The following is a 25,713-nucleotide window of genomic DNA, read 5'->3' as shown; positions in this document are numbered from 1 at the left end:
TCTCGGCGGCTGCTCCCAGTATCCAGTCTAGCTGCCGCATTCTGGATTAGTTGTAGTTTCCGGGTCACCTTCAAAGGTAGCCCCACGTAGAGCGTATTGCAGTAGTCCAAGCAGGAGATAACCAGAGCATGCACCACTCTGGCGAGACAGTCCACGGGCAGGGAGGGTCTCATCCTGCGTACCAGATGGAGCTGGTAAACAGCTGCCCTGGATACAGATTTGACCTGCGCCTCCATGGACAGCTGTGAGTCCAAAATGACTCCCAGGCTGCGCAGCTGGTCCTTCAGGGGCACAGTTACCCCATTCATGACCAGGGGGTCCCCCACACCAGCCCACCCCGTCCTCCAAGAACAGTACTTCTGTCTTGGCAGGATTCAACCTCAATCTATTAGCCGCCATCCATCCTCCAACCGCCTCCAGACACTAGTTCAACCCCCTGGAATCTTTGCCCAACATGGGTCTCAAACCCACAATCCTGTTATTGAGAGTCTCCTGCTCTACCGACTGGCATTCAGTTAAGGTTTGCTCAGAGTCAGACCCACTGAAATCAATGGGCACGACTAAGTTAGGTCCACTAATTTCAGAGGTTCCACTTGGAGCAGAACTCAGCTGAATGCCACCCTCATTAGCTGGGGTGCCATTGGTGGTGGTGGAAACTTCCCCACTGCCAGAGCCCATAAGAGTGTGAGCAGATGGCAGGATGGCTGGTGATCCTGCAAGATGGTGCCTCTGTCCCTTTGGGGAAACTTAGTGAGTTTTCAGTCTCATGCGGAAAATGATGCAAACACTGCAGGGTGTGCAGATCGCAGAAATGCAAAACATGGAATTGGGTTCAGAATTCTCCTCCTTCTTGAAAAGTGTCTTGTCCCTGTGGCTGCAAATATATCCTTGTAACTTTGTGATCTAGCAAAATCTAACAAAGCCGGAGAGCTGGCGGAATAAGATTGCCAGTGGTTATTGCCAGGTTATTATAGAGATGATGATGGTGATGATGATGATGATAATAATAATAATAATAATCAAACTGATGATTATAATAATAATAATACTATTTATACCCCACCCATTCTACAGGGTTTCCTCAGCCACTCTGGGCGGCTCCCAACAGATTAAAAACGGAATAAAATATCAAACATTAAAAACTTCCCTGAACAGGGCTACCTGCAGATGTCTTCTAAATGTCAGGTAGTTGTTTATCTCTTTGACATCTGGTGGGAGGGCGTTCCACAGGGTGGGTGCCACCACCGAGAAGGCCCTCTGCCTGGTTACCTGTAACCTCACTTCTTGCAGGGAGGGAACCGCCAGAAGACCCTCGGAGCTGGACCTCAGTGTCCGGGCAGAACAATGGGGGTGGAGACACTCCTTCAGGTCTACTGGACCGAGGCCATTTGGGGCTTTCAAGGTCAGCACCAACACTTGGAATTGTGCTCGGAAACGTACTGGGAGCCAATGTAGGTCTTTCAAGACTGGTGTTATGTGGTCTCGGCGGCCGCTCCCAGTCACCAGTCTAGCTGCCGCATTCTGGATAACTCTTCAGAAGTCAGGTTCAAGGTTCTTTGAGCAGATATGCTAAAACCAGAATATTTGGTGAGGTAGGCAGCACATAACAAGATGGGGCAGCATACGCCCACTCTGCTACTCTCAATGAAATGCAAACATTTTTCAAACAGATGTTGCAAACCAGCGAAGGACCGCCAAAGCCTGAGAGATCTGCCTGCCCCAAGTGGCTGCGCTCAGCACATGAAGGGCGCATGGACACAAAACTTGTAACTCCGGTGTCCTCAGCGATACCAACAGACCCTTTTGTTTGGATCCCAAGGGCAAAAGTGAAAGGCCAAAATAATAAAAGGGGTATTTAGGAGCCACTGAGTCCCTGATTTCTACCAGCCACAACTCCACATCCCCATCAAACCCAGTCAATGCATCTTCAGTGCCTTGCACAGTGATGGAAAGTTTTGAGAGAAGGGAGATGCATGCTCAGGTATCGGGTTCGAAACAGCACGGAATGTGGGCACAAATGTCTTCGCCAACCTGGTACCCTCCAGCTGCTATGGACTGCAACTCCCAAGCTGGAGCCAATGTGAACTGTAGTTCCATGCACCCGGAAAGTGTCACAGATTGGCCAAGGCTGTCTCTACCTATACAGAATGGAATTATTTCAGTGCTTCCTTGCAAGAGTGGGACGGATGGGGACGGGGACGGATGGATTGTTAAAAGACAGAAGAGCAGAAGTTCTTTCTAATACCTTTAAAACAGGAAAATGTGGAACGGAGGAGGAGGAGAGGAAAGAAAAAAACCACACGACGCTCCCGTTTGCATTTCCAGTGTATATCTTTCCCCCCAGGTAAGCCTTTACAGCAGGATTACAAAATCAGGAAAAAATATATCTATCCAAAACCACAACACAGAATGTCCAGCCCCTAAAGGACAAAAGTTTGGGTTTTTAATGAAACAAAAATCTATCGATGCAGGGAAAGTATTTCAGAAAAGAACAGAAGTTCCACAGTCCCAACGGCCACGCGTTGTAGGAGGTGGCGTTATAGTCCCATTGGGTGAGGTTTCAGGCAAGGTGGGTACCCCCACCTGGGTCCTGCCCTTTCCAGACTCCCAAAATGCTTGGTCCCAACTCTGCAGCAAGGCATCATGCGAGAACAGCCGAATAAGAGCCCCGTGGCCCAGTCTGCATGGTGAACCTCTTGGACATCTGGAAAAGAGATGAAGGAGCTTCGCTTCACTGGGGTTCTGTGTGGCTTCAGAGGTCACCTGGCCATTCCAGCTGCGATTAAGAGCTTGAAACCACGAAGACGCTGGATAGGGCTCTTCTAAACGCAGCGAGACACAAACTGAGTCCTGTTCTCCACTGTTCCAGGCTTACATAACCAGGCTGACATATTCACCATTTTAATATTTTACATCAAATTTCCCCAGATGTAAATCCCCCTCCCTCTTTCGGACGACCACCCTAACCCTGAGCTATATCAGGGCCTAGTCCAGCGTTTGCCAAACTTGGATCTCCAGCTGTTTTTTTGGACTACAGTTCCCATCATCCCTGACCACTGGGGTCCTGCCAGCTAGGGATGATGGGAGTTGTAGTCCAACAACAGTGATTGCCTTGGAAACAAAAGAAAAGATGGCGTCGGCGGCCACCTTTAAGACTTCTTAATACTTACATTCATGCGCAACCCCCTTCTCCCCTTCTAAGCACACGTTAGCACCACAACGACCAAAGTCCCCATCAGGGAAACGCCACCCTTATGTGATTTACCATTTACACTGAAGGCGCAGAGGAGCTGCTGTCCTGCAAGGGGCTCACCTTGCCATGGCAGCTCAGGCTCTGCAACGCACCCTCTGCCGCCAAGGCTCGCAGCGGAGAGCCGAGGTCCGGCAAGGGTCTCTCGAGCAAGCTGGCGGCATCGAGGGCGCTGCTCCCCACGCCCCTTCTGAAGGCGGGAGACCGGAAGATCGGCCTTGTGAACGGCGCAGGAGGTACATCAATGTTTTGAGAGGAGGGCGGTGGCGGACGCCGCCGAGCCACCTCCTCCCGCAGCCTCCGCCGCCACCACCTGCGTTGGGGCACAGCAGTGCAGCAGCAGGCGCTGCTGGGAGGAGAAGGCCTTGGGGCACTGGCTGCAGCGGTAGGGCTTCTCTCCCGTGTGTGTGCGGATGTGCTTCTGCAGGTGGTGCTTCTGCATGAAGCCCTTCAGGCAGACGTGGCACTGGTGCGGCCTCTCACGGGTGTGGGTGCGCTGGTGCTTGGCCAGGTGGTGTCGCCGGATGAAGTTCTTCCCGCAGGCGGCGCAGCGGAAGGGGCGCTCCCCGGTGTGCGTGCGGTAGTGGTTGGTCAGCTTGCTCTTGTCCGTGAAGCTCTTCTCGCACGAGGGGCACTGGTAGGGCCGGGCGCCCGTGTGGCTCATCTGGTGGCGCAGGAGGTGGTCCGAGCGCCCGAAGCGGCGCGGGCAGAAGCGGCACGCCAGGCGGTCCTGCCCTCCCAGCTCGCCTCCCGCCTCCAGGTGGCTGCTCTGGTGGATGAGAAGGTTCACCTGCAACCGGAAGCGCTGCTGGCACCAGGGGCACGCCCAGCCCTTCTCCCCGGGTGGCGCAGGAAGAGGAGAAAGGGGCTTGGCACTCTCCGCCTCTCCCTGGCAGCCCAGCCCAGGCCTCGGGAGGCTCCCATCGCCCGAGGGCGACAGCAGGAGACATCCCGGAGAGGGGGCGAGGCTGCAGCGACTGCGCCGGTGGTCCTCCAAGACCCCTGGGAAGCCGTAGCTCTTCCCGCAGTCTGGGCACGGGTGAGACTTGGCTTCGCTGCTGGGTTTTGGCCACTCGGCCAGGGCAAGTCCAACGGGGCTGAACCGCTTGTGCTCCCCCGGGGGGCTCCCCGGCCACACGGCTGGGCGAGGAGGACCCTTCTCCCCGAAGGCGCTCTCCCCAGACGTCTCGGGCCCCCATGGCTCAGGGACTCGGGGATCTCGCTTGGCTTCAATCGGCGCCTTGTCCGTCGGGAGGTCTGCAAGGGAAGGGGAGAGTGGAAGACAAAAATGAAGACGCTGAAAATCTGGAATGCCTACCAAACCAAGATGTTGTTAGCCGCTCTGAGCCCAGCTTCGGCTGGCGAGGGCGGGATATAAATAAAATTTATTATTATTATTATTATTATTATTATTATTATTATTATTATTATTATTATTATAATATGCTCTCCTCCCAAGCCCATGTTCCCAGGGTGTTCGCATTCTTGTCTCAGTGACGTCTATGCTGGATGGGTCACATATACAGAATGGAAGATGGCAGGACCCACAAAGATGTTCTCTGCAGGGAGTTGGCTTCCCACTAGGAGACCAAAGATGTCTGTATACACGACATGAAGGCTTGCAACATCAACCCTGCTGTGTGGGAATCCCTTGCAGACAACCGCAGTGCATGGAGACAGATGGTCAGGTTGTGCATCCAGAGCAGTGACCATAGGAGGAATGACCGCTGGGAGGAGCGCAGAGACAAAAAACGCCCTGGTGCATCTGTAGCAGAACAACCGAACACCTTCATCTGCCCTGGCTGCAACAAAACATGTCTCTCCTGCATCGGTCTCTGCAGCCACGGCAGGTGCTGCTACCTACCAACAGCTTTTGCTCAGCCCCAAAGGAGCACTCCTCCATTGTCTCCCAAGACAGGTGATAATAATAGTAATAATAATAATAATAATAATAATAATAATAATAATAATAATAACAATAATAATAATTATTTTTATTTATTCCCCGCCCTCCCCAGCCAGAGCCGGGCTCAGGGCGGCTAACACCAGTAAAATTACAGTAAAAACATAACAGGAGGGAAAAACCCAATTTAAAATACAGATTAAAATGCAGCCTCATTTTAAAAGTAGCCCATAGATCAAAACCATAAAGGGAGGGAAACAAAAGGGTCAGACTGCGTCCAAACCAAAGGCCAGGCGGAACAGCTCTGTCTTGCAGGCCCTGCGGAAAGATGTCAAGTCCCGCAGGGCCCTGGTCTCTTGTGACAGAGCGTTCCACCAGATCGGGGCCATGGCCCTAGTTGAGACCATTCTAACCACCTGGCAACTTGGGACCTCCAAGATGGATGCCAACTACCCCCAACTTCTCCAATCCACATGCAGCAGCCTTCCACACAGCCTGGTAACCCCAACCCCCCAATGGGGGGGATATTGCCCATCTGATGCAGTATTCTATACCCTTGAGGGCTGGGGCTGATGTGAGTCCAAAACATTGGGACGGCTGTATAGGAAGGCCTGCAAGGCACACTGTGTCCCCAAGGGGGCACCGTTTGGAGACTATTCTTCAGACACACACCGCTCTCTGGCTATTAAGAACATAGGAAGAGCCGTGCAGGATCCGGCCAGTGGCCCATCTAGTCCAGCATTCTCTTCTCACAGTGGCCAACCAGATGCCCATTATGGGAAACCTGCAAGCAGGATGTGAGCGCACAAGCAGCCCTCTCTCCTCCAGTGGTTTCCACCAACCAGCATTCACAAGCATTGCTGCCTCGGACCATAGAGGCAGGGCAGAGCCAACGAGGCTATAAGCCATCGATAACCCTCTCCTCCTCCATGAATTCGTCCAATCCTCTATTAAAGCCATCTAGGCTGGTGGCCATCACTGCCTCCTGTGGGAGGGAGTCCCACAGATTAACTGCACTGCCTGAAGTAACGTATTTTCCGCTCCATAAGACTGCGCATCTTATGGAGAGAATGCGTGGTCCCTGGAGTTGAATTGCCCAGGGGCAAAAAGCAGATCGTGCTTTTTTTTTTTTTGAAAGAGGGAAGTGGGTGTTGAAACAAAGCTGCTGAGCAGCTGATCGGCAAGCGATCAGGGAGGGAGATAAGGGACTCTAGCGATGAAGGAGGCTGCCTGGGAGAGGGTAGGTAAAGACAGCAACCTTGCAAAAGGTGGAAACAGGAAGACTAAAGCAATAAGGAGAGAAATTAGAAGAAAAGGAGGAGCAAAAAACTGCTCCAGCTCAGGAAAAGACACTAAGGCAAACAAGAGGGAAGGGAGTGTTGAAAGGAAGCAGCTGATCGGTGGGATCGGGAGAGAGATAAGGGATGCTAGAGATAAAGGAGACTGCCTGGGAGGGGGGGAGGTAAAAGCTCATGGATCCTCAGGATTTTTTCATTGGGTCACCCCAAATTCACCATCAGATCACATAGCACGTCCATGGCTACAGCCTGTACCAAAAAATCACGCATCCACTGTTTCGTGGGGCCGCAATGGCACAAAAGCAACTTGCTCCCCCCACCCTTCCTTCTCCTTCTTAAAAGTTTGACTTCTCGGGATGCTGACTTAGACCGCTGGAGACTGAGCACAACACCTTCTACCTGCCAAGCAGGTGTCCCATCACTAAGCAAGATCCTTCCCCCCAACTTGCAACCCGTTTTTCAGATGCAGGATATTGAAACCTCCGGTGGCAGTGGAGACACATTCCTTTCACTCCCCAAGCCTGACACACAGATGTGAAAAGGATCGAGGGGGTCTTAGGAGACCGCAAGTTTCACATGAGCCAGCAGTGTGATGCGGCAGCAAAAACAGCTAATGTTATTATTCTAAGCTGCATCAACAGAAGTCAAGTGTCTCGGCCAAGGGAAGTGAGAATAGCTGCTCTGTTGTGCCTGAATCAGACCAATCCTTGAGTTCTGTGTCCTGTTCTGGGCATCACGATTTAAGGATATTGATAATCTGGAACATGTACAGATGAGGGTGACCAAGACGATAAAAGGGTCTGGAAACAAAGTCTCATGACTTGGGGGTGCTCAGCCTGGATAAGAGAAGACGAGGTGTGACATGATAGACACCTTCAAGTAATAATAATAGTAATAAAAATAATATTATTTATACCCTGCCCATCTGGCTGAGTTTCCCCAGCCACCCTGGGCGTCTTCCAATCGAATGTTAAAAACAATACAGCGTTAAATATTAAAAACTTCCCTAAACAGGGCTGCCCTCAGATGTCTTTTGAAGATATGATAGCTACTTATTTCTTTCACATCTGAAGGGAGGGCGTTCCACAGGGCAGGGGCCACTACCGAGAAGGCCCTCTGCCTGGTTCCCTGTAACTTGGCTTCTTACAATGAGGGAACAGCCAGAAGGCCCTTGGCGCTGGATCTCAGTGTCCGGGCTGAACGATGGGTATCAAATGGAAGGTGTAGCAAGCTTGTTTTCTATTGCTCCAGAGGACAGGACCCGAATCAACAGATTCAAATGACAAGGATATTCCGACTCAACATTAGGAATAACTTTTCTGGTGGCAAGAGCTGTTTGAGAATAGAATGGACTCCCTCAGAAGGTGGCAGACTCTTCCTCATTGGAGGTTTCGAAACAAGAGGCTGGATGGCCACCTGTCAGATTCTTTAGCTGTGAATCTTGCACTGCAGGGAGCTGGGTGAGATGACCCTTCTTGGGAGTTCTTTGAGAGAAGCTGAATCCCCCATTAAGAAAAATCCAGTGTCAAAATCTAGTAAGAACCGTTCCCTGCCCGGAGGAGTTCATGGTCTGATTTTCAAGGAAGAGCATTTCCCAATGCAAGATCAGAAATATCTGGAGAAATCCATGGAAATGCTGAGCTGCTGAGGAAAGGGCTGTCTGGGAGACAAGAGTGTCTTTAAGTCTTTTCCTCTGCCTTACCTTTAGACTGGAGAGGGCCTCGCCACGTTTAATTACAAAGAAAGATGCGTTTGCACGGTCTTGACTGATATTGGTTATTAGCAATAGTAATTCCCCTTCTGTCTCAAGTTACAGCAGCCATTCTGGAGACAGCCTCTTAACATTTCAGACTGATGCAGACCCTCTGCATGTGAGCATAATCTGCACTGCAAAATATTCTCCAAGTCTGTTCTGATGCCATGCGAGTGACTTACATACAAGACTTAACATACGTACATGTCTTGGAAGACAACTTTCTGCTTGGAAACGGCTTTAAAGGTTTTCAAGAAAGTTTGCAAAATAAGTTTTAAAAGCTGAAATCATTAGGTACAATTCCCAGTGCCTTAAAGGTAAAGGTAAAGGTCCAGTCGGGGCCGATTCTGGGGTTGCGGCGCTCATCTCGCTATATTGGCCGAGGGAGCCGGCGTACAGCTTCCGGGTCATGTATCCAGCATGACTAAGCCGCTTCTGGCGAACCAGAGCAGCGCACGGAAATACTGTTTACCTTCCCGCCGGAGTGGTACCTATTTATCTACTTGCACTTTGAGGTGCTTTCGAACTGCTAGGTTGGCAGGAGCAGAGACCGAGCAACGGGAGCTCACCCCGTCGCGGGGATTCAAACCGCCGACCTTCTGATCGGCAAGTCCTAGGCCCTGTGGTTTAACCCACAGCGCCACCCGCGTCCCTCCCAGTGCCTTAGGGGCCAGCAAATGTGTCCCCCCCTCTCTGGTCCCACAGTTCCGAACTTGTGTAAGGGGAGCCTGCTCTGGGGTTCTAGATGGTACGGGGACCCCAGCATGGGTGGATGGTGGCAGGAGAAGGGAGGGTCTCACAGAAAAGACAGCAGGGCCACGGAAGACGCCCTCACTCATTGCTGCTGTCACCCCACAATGTCACGAAACACACATGGTGCCCAGAAATTTCCATTTTCCCCAGGAAAAAAAACATTCACTAACCAGAACGCTGAGCTAATTTCTTTTTCCACATTTCTAGTTTATTTTTTAAGTTTCCACAGACCAAAAGAAAGAAAGAAAAAGAAAAATCCAGGGGAAAAGTATATAAAAGTGTTCAGTTCTGAGAAATCGGTGTTTACAGAAAAGGTGAACGGGTGCGCCGTCTCTGGGCCAACAGTCGTCCGTCTTGAGTTATTCTGAAGTGAAAATGTCCCTCTGGCAACCGGGGGGGGGGCGGTGGGGAGGAGATAGTGGGAAGGGGCAGCTACAGTATGGTACACTCCGAACGAGACAGAAAAGACAATCCCAGAAGCATTTTTTTGTTACTACCAATGCCACTGTTTTTTCTTCAGCAACTCTGAACAATCTCTAGTCACCCTTAAAATAAAAAGGTCCTATCGAGTACCCGAGAGTCTACAGGATCCTACAGGCTAGGAGGGAGGTCGCGGAGAAGCCCCCTCGCAGCCCTGGGGGTCCAATTTCTGAGGTAACAGTCTTATTTCTCCACCCCCTCCCTCCCTGCCCTTCTTCCGCCCCTCCCTGCAGAGCCGTAGCCCCGGCCACGGTGGGAGGGGGCTGCTAGATGAAGATGGCGTCCAGCAGGGCCTCCCGGACGGCCGTCCCCATCAGCCGGTTCTGCTCCCGCAGGTGGATCTTCTGGTGCTGCAGCAAATGCTGCTTCTGAGTGAAGCTCTTCTCGCACTCGCCGCACCGGTAGGGCCTCTCCCCGGTGTGGATGCGCTGGTGCCGCACCAGATCCGAGGGGTGGCTGAAGTTCTTGCCGCAGTACAGGCAGGCCAGGGAGCTGCCGCTGCCCCGCCCCGAGTGCAGCCGCTGGTGGGTCACCAGGCTCTTCTTCTGAGAGAAGCTCTCGGGGCAGCGGCTGCACTTGTAGGGCCTCTCGCGCCCGTGCCCCTTTGGGTGCTGCCGGTAGGACGACTTGAGGTTGAAGGTCTTCACGCACTTGGCGCTGCCGTACGGCTTCTCTCCGGCTGGCACCCTGGGCAGGGCTTTCAGGTTGTGGCTCTGTTTGAAGGTCTCCTCGCAGGCCACCGATGTGTAGGCGCCGCCCCCGGTGTGGATGCGCTGGTGGAGGGTGAACTGCTGCTTGTAGGTGAAGCTCTTCTCGCACTGCGGCCGGTAGCCTCCGCCCGCCGCGTGGCTCTGCTGGTGGATCAGCAAGCTCTTGTGCAGCCGGAAGCTTTTCCCGCACTCGGGGCACACAAACAGTTTCTCCCCCGGCCTCTCGCGCTGGAAGCCCACCATGGGGCTGTGGCCGCCACCGCCTCCGCCAAAGCTGCCCTCTCCGGGAAGGGCCTCGTCCGCCTGGCTCTCCGGGTGCCTCCGCTGGTGCATCAGGGCGCTGTAGCGGCTCCCGAGGGAGGCAGCCCCTGGGTGGGGGCCGTGGAGGACGGCGTCTTCGGTGCACTGCAGCCCCAAGCTCTCGCACAGCGCTTTCTGGGCCTGCAGGACCTCTGCTTTGAAGGCCAGCCCGTCATCTGGTGGGTTGAAAGAAAACAGCGTTGGTGCAATGCTTCTTCTCCAAAGCAGCAAACGCGCGCAACATCCGTTTCTTAAAAACTGAGCCAGAAACCTACAACATTCTGCCCAGCTACCTTCTCCTGCCTGTTCAGAGGGAGGGTGCTTAAAGGGCCAGGTAACCCAGAGTGGCTCTGCAGGAACCCGCTTTGCTCAGTCGTCAGCGCACTCCTGCCTGACCACTGCACAAGGCGGCTGCGGCCAGCGTGGCCTCTCTGCCGCACCACGTCACGAGGACACAGTCCCTTTTCCATCAGGCAACGTGTACAAAGACCAACAAGGCAACTCTCTGGTTGGTGCAGCCTGACTGGGCATTTGCACACGTTATTAAAAGTCTCATTGGCACTTATTTTAAACTAAGAACCCAGGTCTGTAAGCTGACAAGCCCCATTATGCCTTGCTCTCCGCTCTACCCAAAAACGTTAGAATCAAAGAATTGCAGAGTTGGAAGGGACCTCAAAGTCATCTAGTCCTACCCCCGGCAATGTCCATTAGCTGTTCTCCATTGCTCACGTCAACCCTGCCTGGGATGTCCTCTCTGCTCTGGAGAGTCACAGAAGGCCTGCTCTCACCCGGCCACACTTTCAGCTCCAAGTCCCTGGACTCCTTTGTCTAGCAGGCTACAGACAACAGGGCTTGAGCTTATAAAATGTGCTTCTCTAGTGTGCACTCAGAGGGATCTTTCTGACCCTTGCTCAGTGCTTGCACACTGCAGGTGCCCACTCCCCTAAAATTACTATATTCTTTAGTCAAAAGACAAGCAAGCACTTGCCTTCTCTCCCCCCCCCAATACCCTACAAGAAAGCCACGTTCGGGGTACATTTATACAAGCGGCTGACAGTTCGAAAGAGCAAAGGAAAGCATGGAAACGTGATCAGCGCTTGCCCCCGCCTAGCAGCAAACGGCCACCAGGTGAGAGCAGGAGACAAGTCAGAAAGGGGGACAGGCAGTAGCTGTGTTCTTACATGAAGGGCTCGTGCTCATTCTCTCTCTTTCTCTCCCTCTTTCAGCGTCTCCTCTCAGCCTCGCCAGCCAGCCAGCTCTGCTCATCCTTCCAGCAGCCCATTTCTTTGTCCAGGTGGGCTCTAAACCAGCCTCTCCCCCTCTCCATGTTCAGAGCCTCAGTGCCCCTCCAAGTCTCCTTGCCATTCTCGGGTGAGCGGGGCAGGGGGGCACTCGAGGCCAGCACCAGAATGACCCAGGGCTGGCAACGCGCGTGCTTGGATTGCCTCCACTACAAAAAACGGCTCCTGAAAGCAGGTCTTGGCTCTCCTTCGTCCTTTGCTAGTCAAACAGGACAAGCGCATTTGCCCTCCTCAAGGCTGCTGGATCAGTAGACTGAAGGCAGCACACAGGTGGCCAAGATGAGACCATCCGAACCTTTCTGAGATGTGTTGCTGCTTTGTGTTTTTCTTTTAATGGTACCGCCGCATTCTGGTTCTTTGTACTTTTATCGCTCTGTCATGGATGTAAGCTACCATGAGGGCCCAGAATACCACGAGGCAGGGGTTATACTTTAACAGGAGCAGACCATTTTGCTTGCACACCATACAAGAAGTGGTGGAGGGTGGGAGGCCACACGGGTGATGTGGAGAGGGCCAACATCACAGCTAGGAGGGGCGTTGGCTAAATATCACTGTGGATATTGCAAGTGTGATTCGTTGCATAAAAGAGAAGGCGGGGGGGGGGGGGAAGGAAGCACTCAGAATATTTTAGCCAGCAATACAGAAGACACAAGTTCACCCTGAACATTACAACAGAATTCACAGAAAGGGGGCTTGCTGGGTGGGTGGGTGGAAACAGAAGGAGGAAGGCTTTGTTCTCGTGGGACGTGGCTCAGAGGTACAACCAATGGGCTGAAGAAGCAGAGAAACATATAGAGTTTTCCTGTACTACTCTCTTCCCTGGTCCTTAGCATGGTGTGTCTTACATCGTGGAATCACAGCAGTTGGAAGGGATGCCAAGTATCATCTATCCCAACCCTCTGCAACACAGGAATCACAGCAAAGGAATCCCTGGCAGACGGTCACACAAACTCTGTCTAAAAACCAGAAAAGTCCTTCCTAATGTTTGGTTGGAATCTCCTTTGAATCCCCTGGTTTGTGTCCTCCCCTCCAGAGCAGCAGAAAACCTAGGCTACCCCATCTTATGTTAAGGTCGAGAGTAATTTGACTCAGGGGCTAGGAAGCTCCCCTTGCCTGGGAGGCGGGCCGTGAAGCAGCAGCAAGAACAAACGCTTTCTGTGAGGCCAGAGGATGCTGCCCAACAGGACAGAGTTCTACCAAGAAGGCAGCTCCTCACACAGAGGTTGCAAACTTGATACCAAGGTGGGGAGAATAACACGAAACGGTAGGTGTAGCTCAGTTACATTTTTATCCTGCTTTACACAAAGAGACCCCTTTTATGCCATAAAACATCATCACAGAGCCTTGAAGCAGAAGGCCCTTTTCCCCACTGTGGGCCAAAGGTACCCAAACACCCCATGAAACACAGCCCCCTCAAGATACAAGAAGGGAGCATTAGAGGCGCTTGGCTTGCTCCAGGTTCTGACTTCGACACCATGCACTGCAAATGCGGATTCACTCAACTGTGGCTATTTCGACACAGGGCCCACAGCCACGGCACTAAATGGGCTGGGGAGAATAAAGTTCTGCTTGGACATGTTCCTCAGGCTCAAGTGTAGCAGCTGGAAGGGTTGGCAGCCTGATCTGCTCCAAACGCAAAGCGCCTCTGCAACGTCACCGCCCCTCCTGCACCCAGGTGCGCCAGGTGCAACACTCACCAGCGCGAGGCTTGATGCGCAGCTCGCCTTCCTCCGTGCCCTCTGGGCCCTCGAGGTTCACCTCTTGCTCCCGCTTCCCTGGAGAGCCAAAGGAGGATCCGGCAGCCCCATAGTCTGTGCCAACGAAAAGAGCAGTTAGGAGGAAGCTCAACTTGGGGCAATTTAGTCTCTCTCCCCTCCCCCGACTTGCTTTAGGGCAGCAACATGGGCATCACCTGGCTGAGTCTCTGCAGGACTTCAGAAAGCACCTTAGCAGGGGGCAGGGGGTACAGATCCTGCCAGGGGGTTGGCACTGCCCTCCAACTGTGCGGTGGCATGAACAGGGCCCTTGGCAGACCACAGGAAGGCATTTTTACCCCTTGTTTTTTATTGTTATTAATTTATGAATCACCTGCTACATGCGTGTCAAGGGAATTTGCAGGTGTGTAATAACAACAACAGTAATAATAATAATAATAATAATAATAATAATAATAATAATTATTATTATTTATTTATACCCTGCCCATCTAGCTGGGTTTCCCCAGCCACTCTGGGCGGCTCCCAACTGAATGTTATAAACACAATACAGCATTAAACATTAAAAACTTCCCTAAACAGGGCTGCCTTCAGATGTCTTCTAAAAGTCAGATAGTTGTTTATTTCCTTGACATCTGATGGGAAGGCGTTACACAGGGTGGGCGCCACTACCAAGAAGGCCCTCTGCCTGGTTCCCTGTAACCTCACTTGCAGGGAGGGAACCCCCAGAAGGCCCTCGGCGCTGGACCTCAGTGTCCGGGCAGAACGATGGGGGTGGAGACACTCCTTCAGGTACACAGGACGGAGGCCATTTAAGGCCTTAAAGGTCAGCACCAACACTTTGAATTGTACTTGGAAATGTACTGGGAGCCAATGCAGGTCTCTCAGGACTGGTGTTATATGGTCTCAGCAGCCACTCCCAGTCACCATAAAATAAGCAACCCCCACTCCCCAAAAAAAGATCTGTTGAAAAACTATTCAAAATGAGCATCTAGGGCTTTTCATTCAGCTGGAAAACTCTGTCGCCTCTATTCTGCAGAACCACATTGAAAGTCAATGTAGTAATGAACCTAAGAAGAGGCCTGCTGGGATAAAAGGGCCAACTTCCTGTCTAGCCCAGCATCCTGTTCTCACAGCGGCCTACCAGACACCCACCATGTGAAGCCAGCAAGCAGGAGCCAAGCAGAGAACCCCCTGCCCTCTTGCAGTCAGCGGCAGCTGGTATGCGGACTGTGGAGGCAGGGAAGGGGCCACCGGGGTTAGTAGTTCCTCCCCACACCACCTATTCAAACCATATTTTAAATTCCAGCTGAATATATTTAGCATTCATGTTTGGGTGTGTGTGTGCAGAGATAACGTTTTCTTAGACCCTGCTGCAAGAGCTGTGTCCCTCTAGGCTTTACTTTTCAACATTTTCTTCCATTGCAAAAACCGTGAGGAGAATCCAGTCAAGATTCTTTTCCGAGCCGATTTTGTATTTTCTGAAACCCTGAAATACTCTGGACAAAAACGGCCTAACCTACGGGTTCCACTCACCAACGCTGTGGTCGCTCAGAGCTGCCCTTCCTTCTGCTTTCTCCTGGTCTCCAATGACATGAGCATTTTCTCTCCCTTCCATCTGGCAGGCCAGGCCAGGCCTAAAAACCAAGGCTTCTGTTTCGGGAGACACGAACGAGAGGGTGTTTGTTCGGTGAGCCGCTTTGCACCAGGCTGCAACTACTTGCTAAGCCTGTTTCAATTTAACTCACAAACCCCAAAGGAGGACAAAGATGGTCTTTCATTCTGCTCTGCTGTAACAGGAAGAATGCCAGATGCACAAGACTTCCCTGTCCTGGGCCACAGGTCTTGCAGCCCACACCACCAAGGTGAACCTCAGACATGGGAGTCCTGGCAGACCCCTCTTGAAGAGAGAGGAAAATCTCCTGCACATTTTGAAGTTAGTGGGTGGGAGGGGAGAATCCCAGTTGGAAGAAGAAGAAGAGTTTGGATTTGATATCCCGCTTTATCACTACCCGAAGGAGTCTCAAAGCGGCTAACAATCTCCTTTTCCCTTCCTCCCCCACAACAAACACTCTGTGAGGTGAGTGGGGCTGAGAGACTTCAAAGAAGTGTGACTGGCCCAAGGTCACCCAGCAGCTGCATGTGGAGGAGCGGAGACTCAAACCTGGTTCCCCAGATTACGAGACTACCGCTCTTAACCACACCACACTGGCTCTCACTGGAGATGGAAGGGTCAGTTAAGACAGCCTTGTACATCCTATTCATCCACCCAAACCCTTCTGGGATTCCAGCTGCTTACCTGGGCTGGGCTCTGAAGAAATCTCTTTCTCCTTAGGGACCTCCTCTTCCTCCACACAGGGGCGTTCGCCTTGCTCAATCCGAGACAGAAGGTCAGGTTTTGCAATTGCATAGTCTGTTGGAAAAAGAGAAAACACAGAACACCCCTTCAGCCCACTTGCTGTACTGAACAGGATTAAGGGAGATGCTGGCAGCACTTCTGTACCCACTGAAAATTCACCGCAGGGAACACGCTAGATTACAGGTGCACCATAGAAGTTACATGAGCAGGTCCAGAGGTGCTTCAGAGCACAAAGAAAGGGCAAAGTGGGGAGGTGAGGAGAGACTGGGAATGTATCCCTGAACAGGCAGAAGTCATGGAGGTAGTGGAGTTCAGCTACTTCCCCACAGTCACCCCTGCTTTGTATTGGCTGTCTCCCAGGTCCTGGACACTGCAGAGCATTACAGCACAGTCTCCACAACGTCACACAGCTTATCACTTGCAGAAAATCAAGCAGTAATCCCCAAACGTGGTTAACAGCGACTGTGTGTTTACACCAGCCCACCGTTCGGCAGAAAGCCCAAGCAACGTGGATCAGAGCCCCAGTAGAATGTCCGTGCTTAAGCCAGGCTACCTTAAAAAAGATGCTCTGTGGACCCTAGAGATACTGGGAACGTAAGACGAACCTAAGAAGAACCTGCTGCATCAGGCCAACGCCCCATCTAGTCCAACATCCTGTTCTTACACTGGCCAATCACATGCCTGTTGGAAACCCGCAAGCAGGACCTGAATGCAATAGCACTTTCCCCTTCTGCCGTTTTCAGCAACAGGGATTAATAATAATTTTATTATTTGCACCCCATGAGGGAGTAGATGGCAAACAATTAGATAACAGATGAGGTAGATATTTTTAAAAACCACTTGAGCCAGCCTCATGACTTGCATCAGCAGCTAATAAAAAGAGCAATAACCAGTTCTTTACCCAGTGAGACCAACGACTCGTAGTTGCTCTTCATCATGTTTTTGTAGAGGTCCTTCTGCCATTCATCCAGGTTCCCCCATTCCTGCTCTGAGAAGTAGACGGAGTTGTCCTCAAAGGTCACCGGCACCTGGAATCACAGCAGTCGCAGACTTAGACCTTCTAGGGTGAGTGCCTGGCACTTACCTGTGTCCCTTTTCCCTCCAAATCCATCACCTTTTGCAGGGCCAGAATGTTACTGCTCTGGTCTAGAGAAGCTGAAAGGGTGCACAGCCTATCGCTCCCCACAGCAAGCAGACTCACCAGCTATTCCTATGCTCCCCTCCCCGACCAACATTTAGAGATTTGAAGAAAAAAAACGGTATGAAGCAAACTCTTATTATTTATTTAACATACGTATAGAGTTCCCATGAAACGTCTCAAAGTGATTTCACAATACAGTAACACCATATGCAATACACCTGCATATATAAAAGCAATTTCAAATCCAATCCAGATACAGACAGATAAATATCTCCACCTAGAAACTTTGTTGAGTTTAGCTTTTAAGAAGCAATCCAGCAGCTTCCAGATTCAATGCAATAGCTTCATTTCCACTGCCTGTCAGTTACTCTGTAAAGCTCTGAGCAAAAATGTGGCACTTCAATATATAATAATTTAGGTAGTGCCTAAGAACCTTTTACCGTCTGGCCCAGAGGTGGTGACAGAACTGATGGCAGCTCACTGTGACTTGCTTGCAAATCATTTTGAGAATAAAATCGCTTGCATCCACTGGGACCCTGACTCCACTGTTACAGCAGATGAATCTCAAGAGTTACCCAGAGCACTGTCTAGTCCTATTATGTTGGATGAGTTTCAGTTAGTAAGGCTCAAGGACGTGGGCAAGGTGCTCGGATCCGTCAGGGCGACCACCTGCGCTCTGGACCCTTGCCCCTCTTGGCTGAAGACTAGCAGGGAGGGACAGCTGACTGGGCCAGGGAGGTGATTAATGCAAGAGGGGGTAGTCCCTGCCTGCTAGAAGGAGGCACTGGCAAAACCACTCCTCATTTATGCTGATGACACACAGCTCTACTCCTTTTCATCTCAGTAATTAAATGGATGAGAGCCTACAAACTGAAGCTCAACCTAGATAAGACTGAAGGACTGTTGATGGGCGGTTCCCTAGACTGAATGGATGGGAAGCTACCTGCTCTTGATGGGGCTACACACCCTCTGAAGAGGCAGGTATGCGGCTTCTGGATCCACTGCTGTTGCCTGAGGCTCAGGTGGCCTCAGTGGCACGGAGCACCTTCCATCAGCTGCACCCCAATATGAACAGGTATAGCCTAACTTCTGTTGCCTATGCTCTGGTAGCCTCTAGGATAGATTACTGCAACGCGTAATACGTGGGGCTGCCTCTGAAGATGGTTCAGCTGGTACAAAATTCAGCAGCCAGGTTGTTCACCAAGGCAAGACGGTGTGAGCGTATAACACCGATCCTGGTCCAACTGCACTGGCTACCAATTAGTTTCTGGGCCCAATTCAAAAGTGCTGGTCTTGACCTATAAAGCCTCAAGAAGCTGAGGACCACATTACCGTAAGTTCCGCCTCTCCCCATATGAACCTACCCAGACCATGAGCTCATTATCTGAGGCCCTTCTTCATGTGCCTCCTCTGCAAGAGGTCTGGAGGGTGGCAACACGAGAGCGGGGCCTTCTCTGCAGTAGCTCCATTTGTGGAATGCCCTTCCTAGGCTCACCTGGCATCTTCGTCACACACATTTAGGTGTGAGGCAAAAACATTCCTCTTCTCCCAGGCCTTTGGATAATTAACCTATCTATGGTCTTTTAAACTGCGTTGGGGGTAGCTGTTTTTGTTTGTTACTATGGTATGTATTTTTGTGCTTTTACGTTGAAAACTGCCCTGTGATCCTAAGATGAAGGGAAGTATAGAAACTGAAGAAACAACAACAGGAGCCCCCCCCCAAATAAACAAGCCAAGGGGGAGCAGAGTTTGAAAGTGGGTTTCACAGCTGACACATACAACGTTGCCTGGGTCTGTCTCTTGCCATCACCCTCTGCCCTGTGTAGTACACATGGAACCTAGTTATCCTGAGTAGAACCTCAATTACCAGGCTGTACTTTTCAGGTGAAGTTTCTAGTCCTCATGGTTATGGACACACGCTTGGTAATAATCAGGTAGCATTGGCAAAAGGCTCAGGTCTCCACAGGGCAGGTATGTCATGACCTACCTGCTGACCCCACATTGCTCCTTGACAGACATTTCAAAGTTCTACACAAAACCAAATTCAAAGCACAACCTATAAGCAAATTTGCACCACTGATACTGAGAGCAGAAGCTGAGTTCTCTTGGGGTGATCAACCCAGAAGCATTTCGCCCAAAGCATATCCCCTCCTGCCCAAATCCAAAGCCTGATCCACCAGGCTTTCAAGAAGGGAAATGGAACATTTCCAGGAACAGCATCTATCTCGAGAGCCCATGTGGTGTAGTGGTTAAGAGCGGTAGTCTCGTAATCTGGAGAACCGGGTTCGAGTCTCCACTCCTCCACATGCAGCTGCTGGGTGACCTTGGGCCAGTCACACTTCTTTGAAGTCTCTCAGCCCCACTCACCCCACAGAGTGTTTGTTGTGGGGGAGGAAGGGAAAAGGAGAAGGTTAGCCGCTTTGAGACTCCTGAAGGGGAGTGAAAGGCGGGATATCAAATCCAAACTCCTCCTCTTCTTCTTCTTCTTCTTCTTCTTCTTCTTCTTCTTCTTCTTCTTCTTCTTCTTCTTCTTCTTCTCAAGTCAGGGCAATGATCCTATCTAATGAAGTATCATTGTTTCAGGTAGCAAACCACTGCCTGTACTGTAGTGGCTATCAGAGGAATGGCTGACCGGGAACATGAGGGCAATTCCATTCCTGCATTCTGCCCAGAGCCACTAAACGTGCAACTGAAGCAATAGAGCTCAAGACACCTCCTTTTAGAGATTTGGCTGGTTAGTCTTAATCAGTCTGTTAAGTCTTAATTGATGTGAAAGTCACTTTGGGGACAGCTGGCAGCAAACTTCATCAGTGCCTCCAAACCCATCATTTTCCTCGAAAGGAAACTGCATTGTACTAACACCTTTCCCACGCATAGGTATTTTTTCTTTTTTAAAAGAACCATTGGTTTATATTAAAAAAATTGAAGGTGTTGTTTTCACAATATAAATGTAGGTGGAAAGCAATCAGAGTTTCCGGAGTATAAAAGGAGTATCTTTTATCTATCACACTGGACCAGTCCATAGAGTCCCAAGTGTGGATGGTGGACTCCGAAGACCACCTTGTCTATTAGCTCATGGAATAAAACTATACCACTGAACTGCAAAGTCACCCTCACATTCAGGCAACCTTGAAGCTCAGATCTGTTTAGTCAGTTTCTCTGCCAAAGCATTTTGCCAAATGTAACAATACTATTCTTGTGCTGAACCTCCATTTTTACTTTTCCAATATTTTGCAATTACCTGTCTTGCAGCCACAAATAAAAAGGCAGCATATCTTTAGATGGTACCATCTCATTCTTTCCACCAAAAGTTGTTAAGAATGCCCACGAAGGTCATTTGTCAACTACTTCACCATGTTCCAAGAATACTTCAAACTCTTAATTTTCTTACAACCCCCATCACATATGGATACATGTACCTAATCCTGAACAATCTTTCCTCCAACATTTGGATTGACACTTCTGGGGTGCAAGGTACCAATAATATTCTGCATTTTTAGACATTCTCATATATCTTTGCAGTCTTAAATAGCTTCTTGTTCCAAAGGGCTTTCCATTTTTTGCTGAGGTATCCCTGCACCCAGATCTGTCTCCCAGATCCCCAAAGCTGGTTTCCACTTATATTCACCTTTTCAAGTATTGCGTATATTGCAGCGATTAACCCCTTGCTTCATGAAGATTAAGGGTAAGATATTCATAAAGCTCATTTGACATTATAGCATATTACCCTAGACGTTTGGGAGGGAAGGGGGCATGTCCAGAGGCAGGCATCAGCCTTTTATCCTCTTTGGTGAGCTACTGCAGTTACTTAAGCACTCTCTATGCTATTTAACAGCTCTCACAACGATCTCTGGGGTACCTGAGAATCCCAACAGGCATAGCTGGACCACACTACTCTATTCGTCCATGGAGGTTAGGGGGAAAGGACAAGAAGAAAAGATGTGACCATAATTTCCAGAGCTTGGGGGATGCACTAGCTGGACAGAAAACAAGTTTCTCCACTAGTTTAGAAGAGCAAATAAGGCATTTCTCAACTATTCCAATAATGTCAGTCAAACAGCATCTAAGCATGCAAGATGAGCTAAGGAAACACTCAAACTATGTTGGTGTCTCTCCCCCCCCCCCCAAAAGCCCTCCACAAATCCTCCCGCCTAACACTCAACAGTAATGGGAGTTTTGCCTGAAGTTATCTAGAATAAGGTAAATTAAAAACAAGAACTCAAAACGGCAACCTAAAAAATAATGCAAGGATCGAAGCCGCAAAGTAGTGAGAATCAAGGCCTGGCAAACCTCAATGCTCTGCTGTCACACAAGGCAAGCCTTAAAAATAAATACAGATGCCATACTAGCCTCCCTGTGGTGGGCATAACTATAATCTTGTGCAGATTTTGACACTGTTCGCTTCTTTACTGTGGACTGCATATTGGGGGCCATCCACAGAACCACACACTTCTCCTCTCTCCATCTCCATCCTTTGACAGCCTTCAAGCACAGTTCGCCATCTCCACCAAAGCCAAGTATAGTTCTTATCTTAACCAAGTTTTCAAGACTTTGGGCTCATGAGCTAGTTGTTTGTGGCACACCGACAGCCTGAAAGAGTTAACCTTTCTACTTAACAAAAGTTTTGCTGGCTGATGATCCGGAAGGCAGCCTTTAATAATAACACATCTCCAAGTCTGAGGAGCTTTTCACAATGCTGTAAAAGGGGGGGAATAGAGCGAGTGTCCCCCAAGTACCCTTACCTTGGGGGTTTCCCCTTTGGAGCCTGGAGGGAGCCTCAGGATCCAGAAGTTCTGGTTCTTCAGCAGGTTCTCCATGTTCTCTAGCCTCCTCTGCAGCAGCCCGTACTCCTGGATCAGCGTCCCCAGAGCAGTCAACTTGCACTCCATCTGGTTGCCAAAGTCCACCACGGCATTCTCACAGTCCACGTATTTCTTTTCGTTGGTCACCATCCGCCGCTCCAGGTTCAGCAGCCGTGTGGCGTGAGAATCCACCTTCCTCTCCACGGCTTGGATCGCAGCCACCACCGTCCACAGAGAGAGCTCAGCCATATTCTGCTTGGCATCTCGGACAAAATTCTGTTCGGGCTGCGAAGGCGCCGGCTGCCGGGGCTCCATGTTGAAACGCTGAAGCTGGCTACAAAAGGAGAGAAGAACGATCAATATAGTCCATCTATTTTGGCTTGCTGTCTGCTCTGCCCCAAAAGCACAAGCAAGTTAGGAATGAAGGAAACCGCATTATACAGTGTCAGCCCATACAGGTCCATCTAACTCAGGATCACCTTCAACAACCAGCAGAGTTTCAGGCAGCAGTCTCTCCTTGCCCTACCTGCAGATGAACTGCAACCTTCTGCATGCAAATCAGATGCTTGGTCATTGAGCTACAAGTCCCTGTGAGATACCAAATTATTATATCAATATTACAGGTTTTACATTTGAGTTTGTGCTTATAAGCCACCTCAAAAGTGCATCTTAGAGCTGCATTAATGCAGGCTTCGCCAAACTGGATGCTGACTGGGGCAGACAGGAGTTGTAGTCCAAAACACGGAGGGCACCAGGTTGGCAAATGCTTTGTTTGTGGAATACTTAGGACTGGTTCTCACATACACACTCACCGCCCTTAGTTTTCTATACACTACTAACTACATTTTACACCAAAATGCTTTTAATGCCCACTAGGAATTCAGTTTTCTCTGCATTCTAGTTTTGTTTATTGATGTGCCGCTTTATCATAGCGGTTTACAACAGTGAAAAAGGAATAAAACTATACAAGAAAAGCACAAAATAATAGAAAGTTAAAAACGAAAAAGTTAAAAACAAAGATCAATAGCCCATTGCGGGGGATGTACTCCTATTTGCCTGCGTAGGCCTGGTGAAACAGAAAAGTTTCCAGCAGGCTTTAAAAACTTGGCACAGAAGGCGCCTGCTTTTTTTAAAGCCATTTGATCTAATTCTCACCTCTGAGACTAGTACACTGATGTAAATGCTATTATCTTCTGGATTTGCACTTCTGCCAATTTTGCAATAATCTTTAGCTCAAAAAAATAATGACACCAAAATGCATTTTAAAAGTACTATTTTAAGATAAAATGTTTAGAAATGCATGCAGAGAAATAAACTAAGTATTTAAATATGATTTTTTACATAGATTCTTAAAAAACCCAACAACCTGCAGATGGATGAAGTGGATGAACCAATGGTTCACCCAGTCTTGTACTGTCTATTCCACTGCTCTTCACCTGGTGTGTTTGGACACAAAAGCGTGTAGTGTCATGGCCTAAGATGGATCTCACTAAAAGCATAGCATTTTCCTTTGTTACTCTTGCTGTTCAGGGGTTTCGGTTCTTGAAAAGAAGCAGAAATACAGAGAGGAAGAAAACAGAGAAGTAACCATGTGCAAAGACAACAAAACTCATTTACCTGGAATACTTGGTAAAAGAGATAATTTCAGTAGGTGCAGATTTCTTCCTTATTACATGACAGCTGCACCTGCCACAACTCTCTCTTCTATGCAACTTGGCTGCATCTGTGGAAGAGAAGAGACACCATGGTCCGCTCCATCATTTCAGCTCAAGTCATTTGCCATCTCTCACCCCTATGCACATCCCTGCGGTGGCTATTCCATATGTGACTGTAGAAAATGTGTAACATTGCCTAAGGATTTGTAAGTGAATTAATTTTTCCCTCCTCCCCCAAATCCCATTTTTAATAATATTTTGTCTATTAGGGTGAATGTATTTGCTGTGAACTTTTTTTTTTGGGGGGGGGAGAACCATTAAGCATATTGGCAGAGAAGTGTTATATAAATTACCGTAATTATTTTAAAGAATTCTAAGCCACTCTTCATCCAAATGGATGGATCCCAAACTAATTCACTTAAATAAGTCAACAAGCAAGCAAATAAATAAACAACTACAAAATCCATGTCTTGCTTTCCATCTGGTCAACATAAAACAGCTTTCCCCAACCTGGTGCCCTTGATATATTATGAACTAAAACTCTAATCAGCCCCAACCAGAATGTTCATGTGTACTCTAAAATACTTTGGAGGCACCAAGATGAGGAAGGCTGTTCTGGGACAAATTGTTCAAAGAGGATTCCATCCTTCTGGTTAGTTAAGGGTCCAGAAAAAACTCTATATTAGTGACAGTTTTCAAATTAAGAGGCTGTTTATTCCCAGCCCTGAGATCCTGCCTCTGCATAAGAACCCTGCACTGAGCTGCAGCCTGTCTCAAAAAGGGATGTTAGCTGCAACTCCTCAGGCCTGCACATCTGGGCAACGTGCACTTCCGCAAGAACGGTCCCAAGAGATGAGTCTCCCATCAAAGCAGAACACTGAGGACATGACCACCCTTTCCTTGTGCCCTTCAGAACCCCCATTATACAAAAAATAAGCACATCCTTCTGGACCTGGAAGCTGCATGGAGAGAGAATCCCTCTTCCACTGCAACCCCCCCCCAAAAAAAGCACACTGACCAAGAGCCTCCCACCCCCTCTGTGCCATGCAGAAACAAGCAGTCTTTCTAAGCACACAGGCCAGAAGCATTTCTCTCTCTCTCTCTCTCTCTCTCTCTCTCTCTCTCTCTCACACACACACACACACACACAGAGCTTCCCCTCCCAGGGATGCTCCTAACCAACCTTCCCCAACCCCCACCCTCCCTTGCCAGGCAGAAGCAAGCAGTCATCCTACACACACAGAGAGAGACAGAGAGAGAGAGAAAGAGAGAGAAACCCTCCAAGGCCAACAACACTTTCTCATGCACACACACACACACCACCCCCTTCCCTGACTCCCCACCTCCCTCTCCCCGCAGAAACAGTCATCTTGTTGTAAGCTATTTTCTGGCTTGCAACAATCTTGCACACTTACACACACACACACACACACACAAGCCAGTCCCTCTTAGGCCAACAGCACTAAGCTCCCTCTCTCTCTCTCTCTCCCTCCCTCTCTCATTCACCCCCACCCCTCCCTGGCTCCCAACCTCCCTCTTGCACACACACACACACTCACTCTCTCTCTCCAAGGCCTACAACGTCGCTCCCTCCCCTCCCCCTCCCTCCCCCTGGATGCTCCCCTCCCCCCTCCGAGGAGCCCCGCCCCAGCTGACAGAAAAAACCAAGGCGGCGCTTCCATATCTTCCCTCAGGGGAAAAAACACACACCACCAGCCTCCCCCCCCCAATATTCACACCCAGCAACGCCCCCCCCCAACTCTTTCGAGGGGGCCCCTCCCCAGAAGGCCCCTTCAAGGGGCTGGGCGGGCTGCCTTTCCCTTTCTCCCCCGAGGGGGAGACCGGACCAGCCTCACCTCAGGCGGCGGCGCCCCCTCCCTCGACGACACCCCCCCCCCGGCCAGGCCTTTTGTCTCCCCTCCCCCTCCCCAGGAGGAAAGGGGGCGGGGCAGCCGAGAGCGGCCCAATCAGGCTCCGTCTATTGCAAGGGGGGAGGGGAGGGCAAGAGGAGGCGGCCTTCTGAGGGGACGCGCGGCGGGGCTGGGGGGGGCTTCTGTCGGGGCGGGGGGGCGCAGTTGGAATGAGGGGGGTGAGGAAGAGACGGGGAGAGAGGAGGAGGAGGAGGAGGAGGAGGAGGAGGTACCCACCAGAGCCGTCTCACTAACACGGCTGCCGCGCATGCGCGGTCCTGTGTTTTAAAAAAAGTGGGGAAACAGCGGCACGCATGCGCGCGGCGGCCAGGAGGAAGCGGAGCGGGGAGAGGAGGAGAGATAGCGGTTTCCTGTGCGCTGGA

General features: G+C 50.3%; 1 protein-coding gene across 3 annotated transcripts; it reads right to left on the bottom strand.

The window, feature by feature from the left end:
* Positions 1-2,312: 2,312 nt before the first annotated feature.
* Positions 2,313-25,638, bottom strand: LOC310746047 (zinc finger protein 783-like). Of its 3 annotated transcripts, none has more exons than XM_083579673.1 (8): positions 25,568-25,638; positions 23,383-23,488; positions 21,706-22,095; positions 16,724-16,850; positions 15,763-15,876; positions 15,000-15,116; positions 13,446-13,559; positions 2,313-4,507 (listed from the first exon to the last, which is right to left on the bottom strand). In XM_083579673.1, exons 3-8 carry the CDS (start codon positions 22,078-22,080, stop codon positions 3,492-3,494), a joined length of 1,863 nt encoding a protein of 620 aa, XP_083435799.1. In that variant the 5' UTR covers positions 22,081-22,095; positions 23,383-23,488; positions 25,568-25,638; the 3' UTR covers positions 2,313-3,491. The 3 variants fall into 3 exon arrangements, with proteins under 3 accessions (XP_083435799.1, XP_083435800.1, XP_083435801.1); XM_083579674.1 differs by lacking the exon at positions 2,313-4,507 and adding an exon at positions 9,141-10,623 and having other exon boundaries at positions 25,568-25,636; XM_083579675.1 differs by lacking the exons at positions 2,313-4,507; positions 25,568-25,638 and adding exons at positions 9,141-10,623; positions 25,277-25,296.
* Positions 25,639-25,713: the final 75 nt, after the last annotated feature.

The sequence above is a fragment of the Podarcis filfolensis genome (genome assembly GCF_964270895.1).
Source record: "Podarcis filfolensis genome assembly, chromosome: 12".
NCBI classification, from domain to species: domain Eukaryota; kingdom Metazoa; phylum Chordata; class Lepidosauria; order Squamata; family Lacertidae; genus Podarcis; species Podarcis filfolensis.
This window is presented reverse-complemented; position numbering and strand designations above follow the sequence as displayed.

Coding starts and splice junctions, on each gene's coding strand:
- LOC310746047 (XM_083579673.1), bottom strand. CDS start 22,080: ATGGAGCCCCGGCAGCCGGCGCCTTCGCAGCCCGAACAGAATTTTGTC. Junction 15,117..15,762: donor TTCTTCAGAGCCCAGCCCAG/GTAAGCAGCTGG, acceptor CTCCCGAAACAG/AAGCCTTGGTTTTTAGGCCT. Junction 13,560..14,999: donor TCTGAGCGACCACAGCGTTG/GTGAGTGGAACC, acceptor TCGTTGGCACAG/ACTATGGGGCTGCCGGATCC.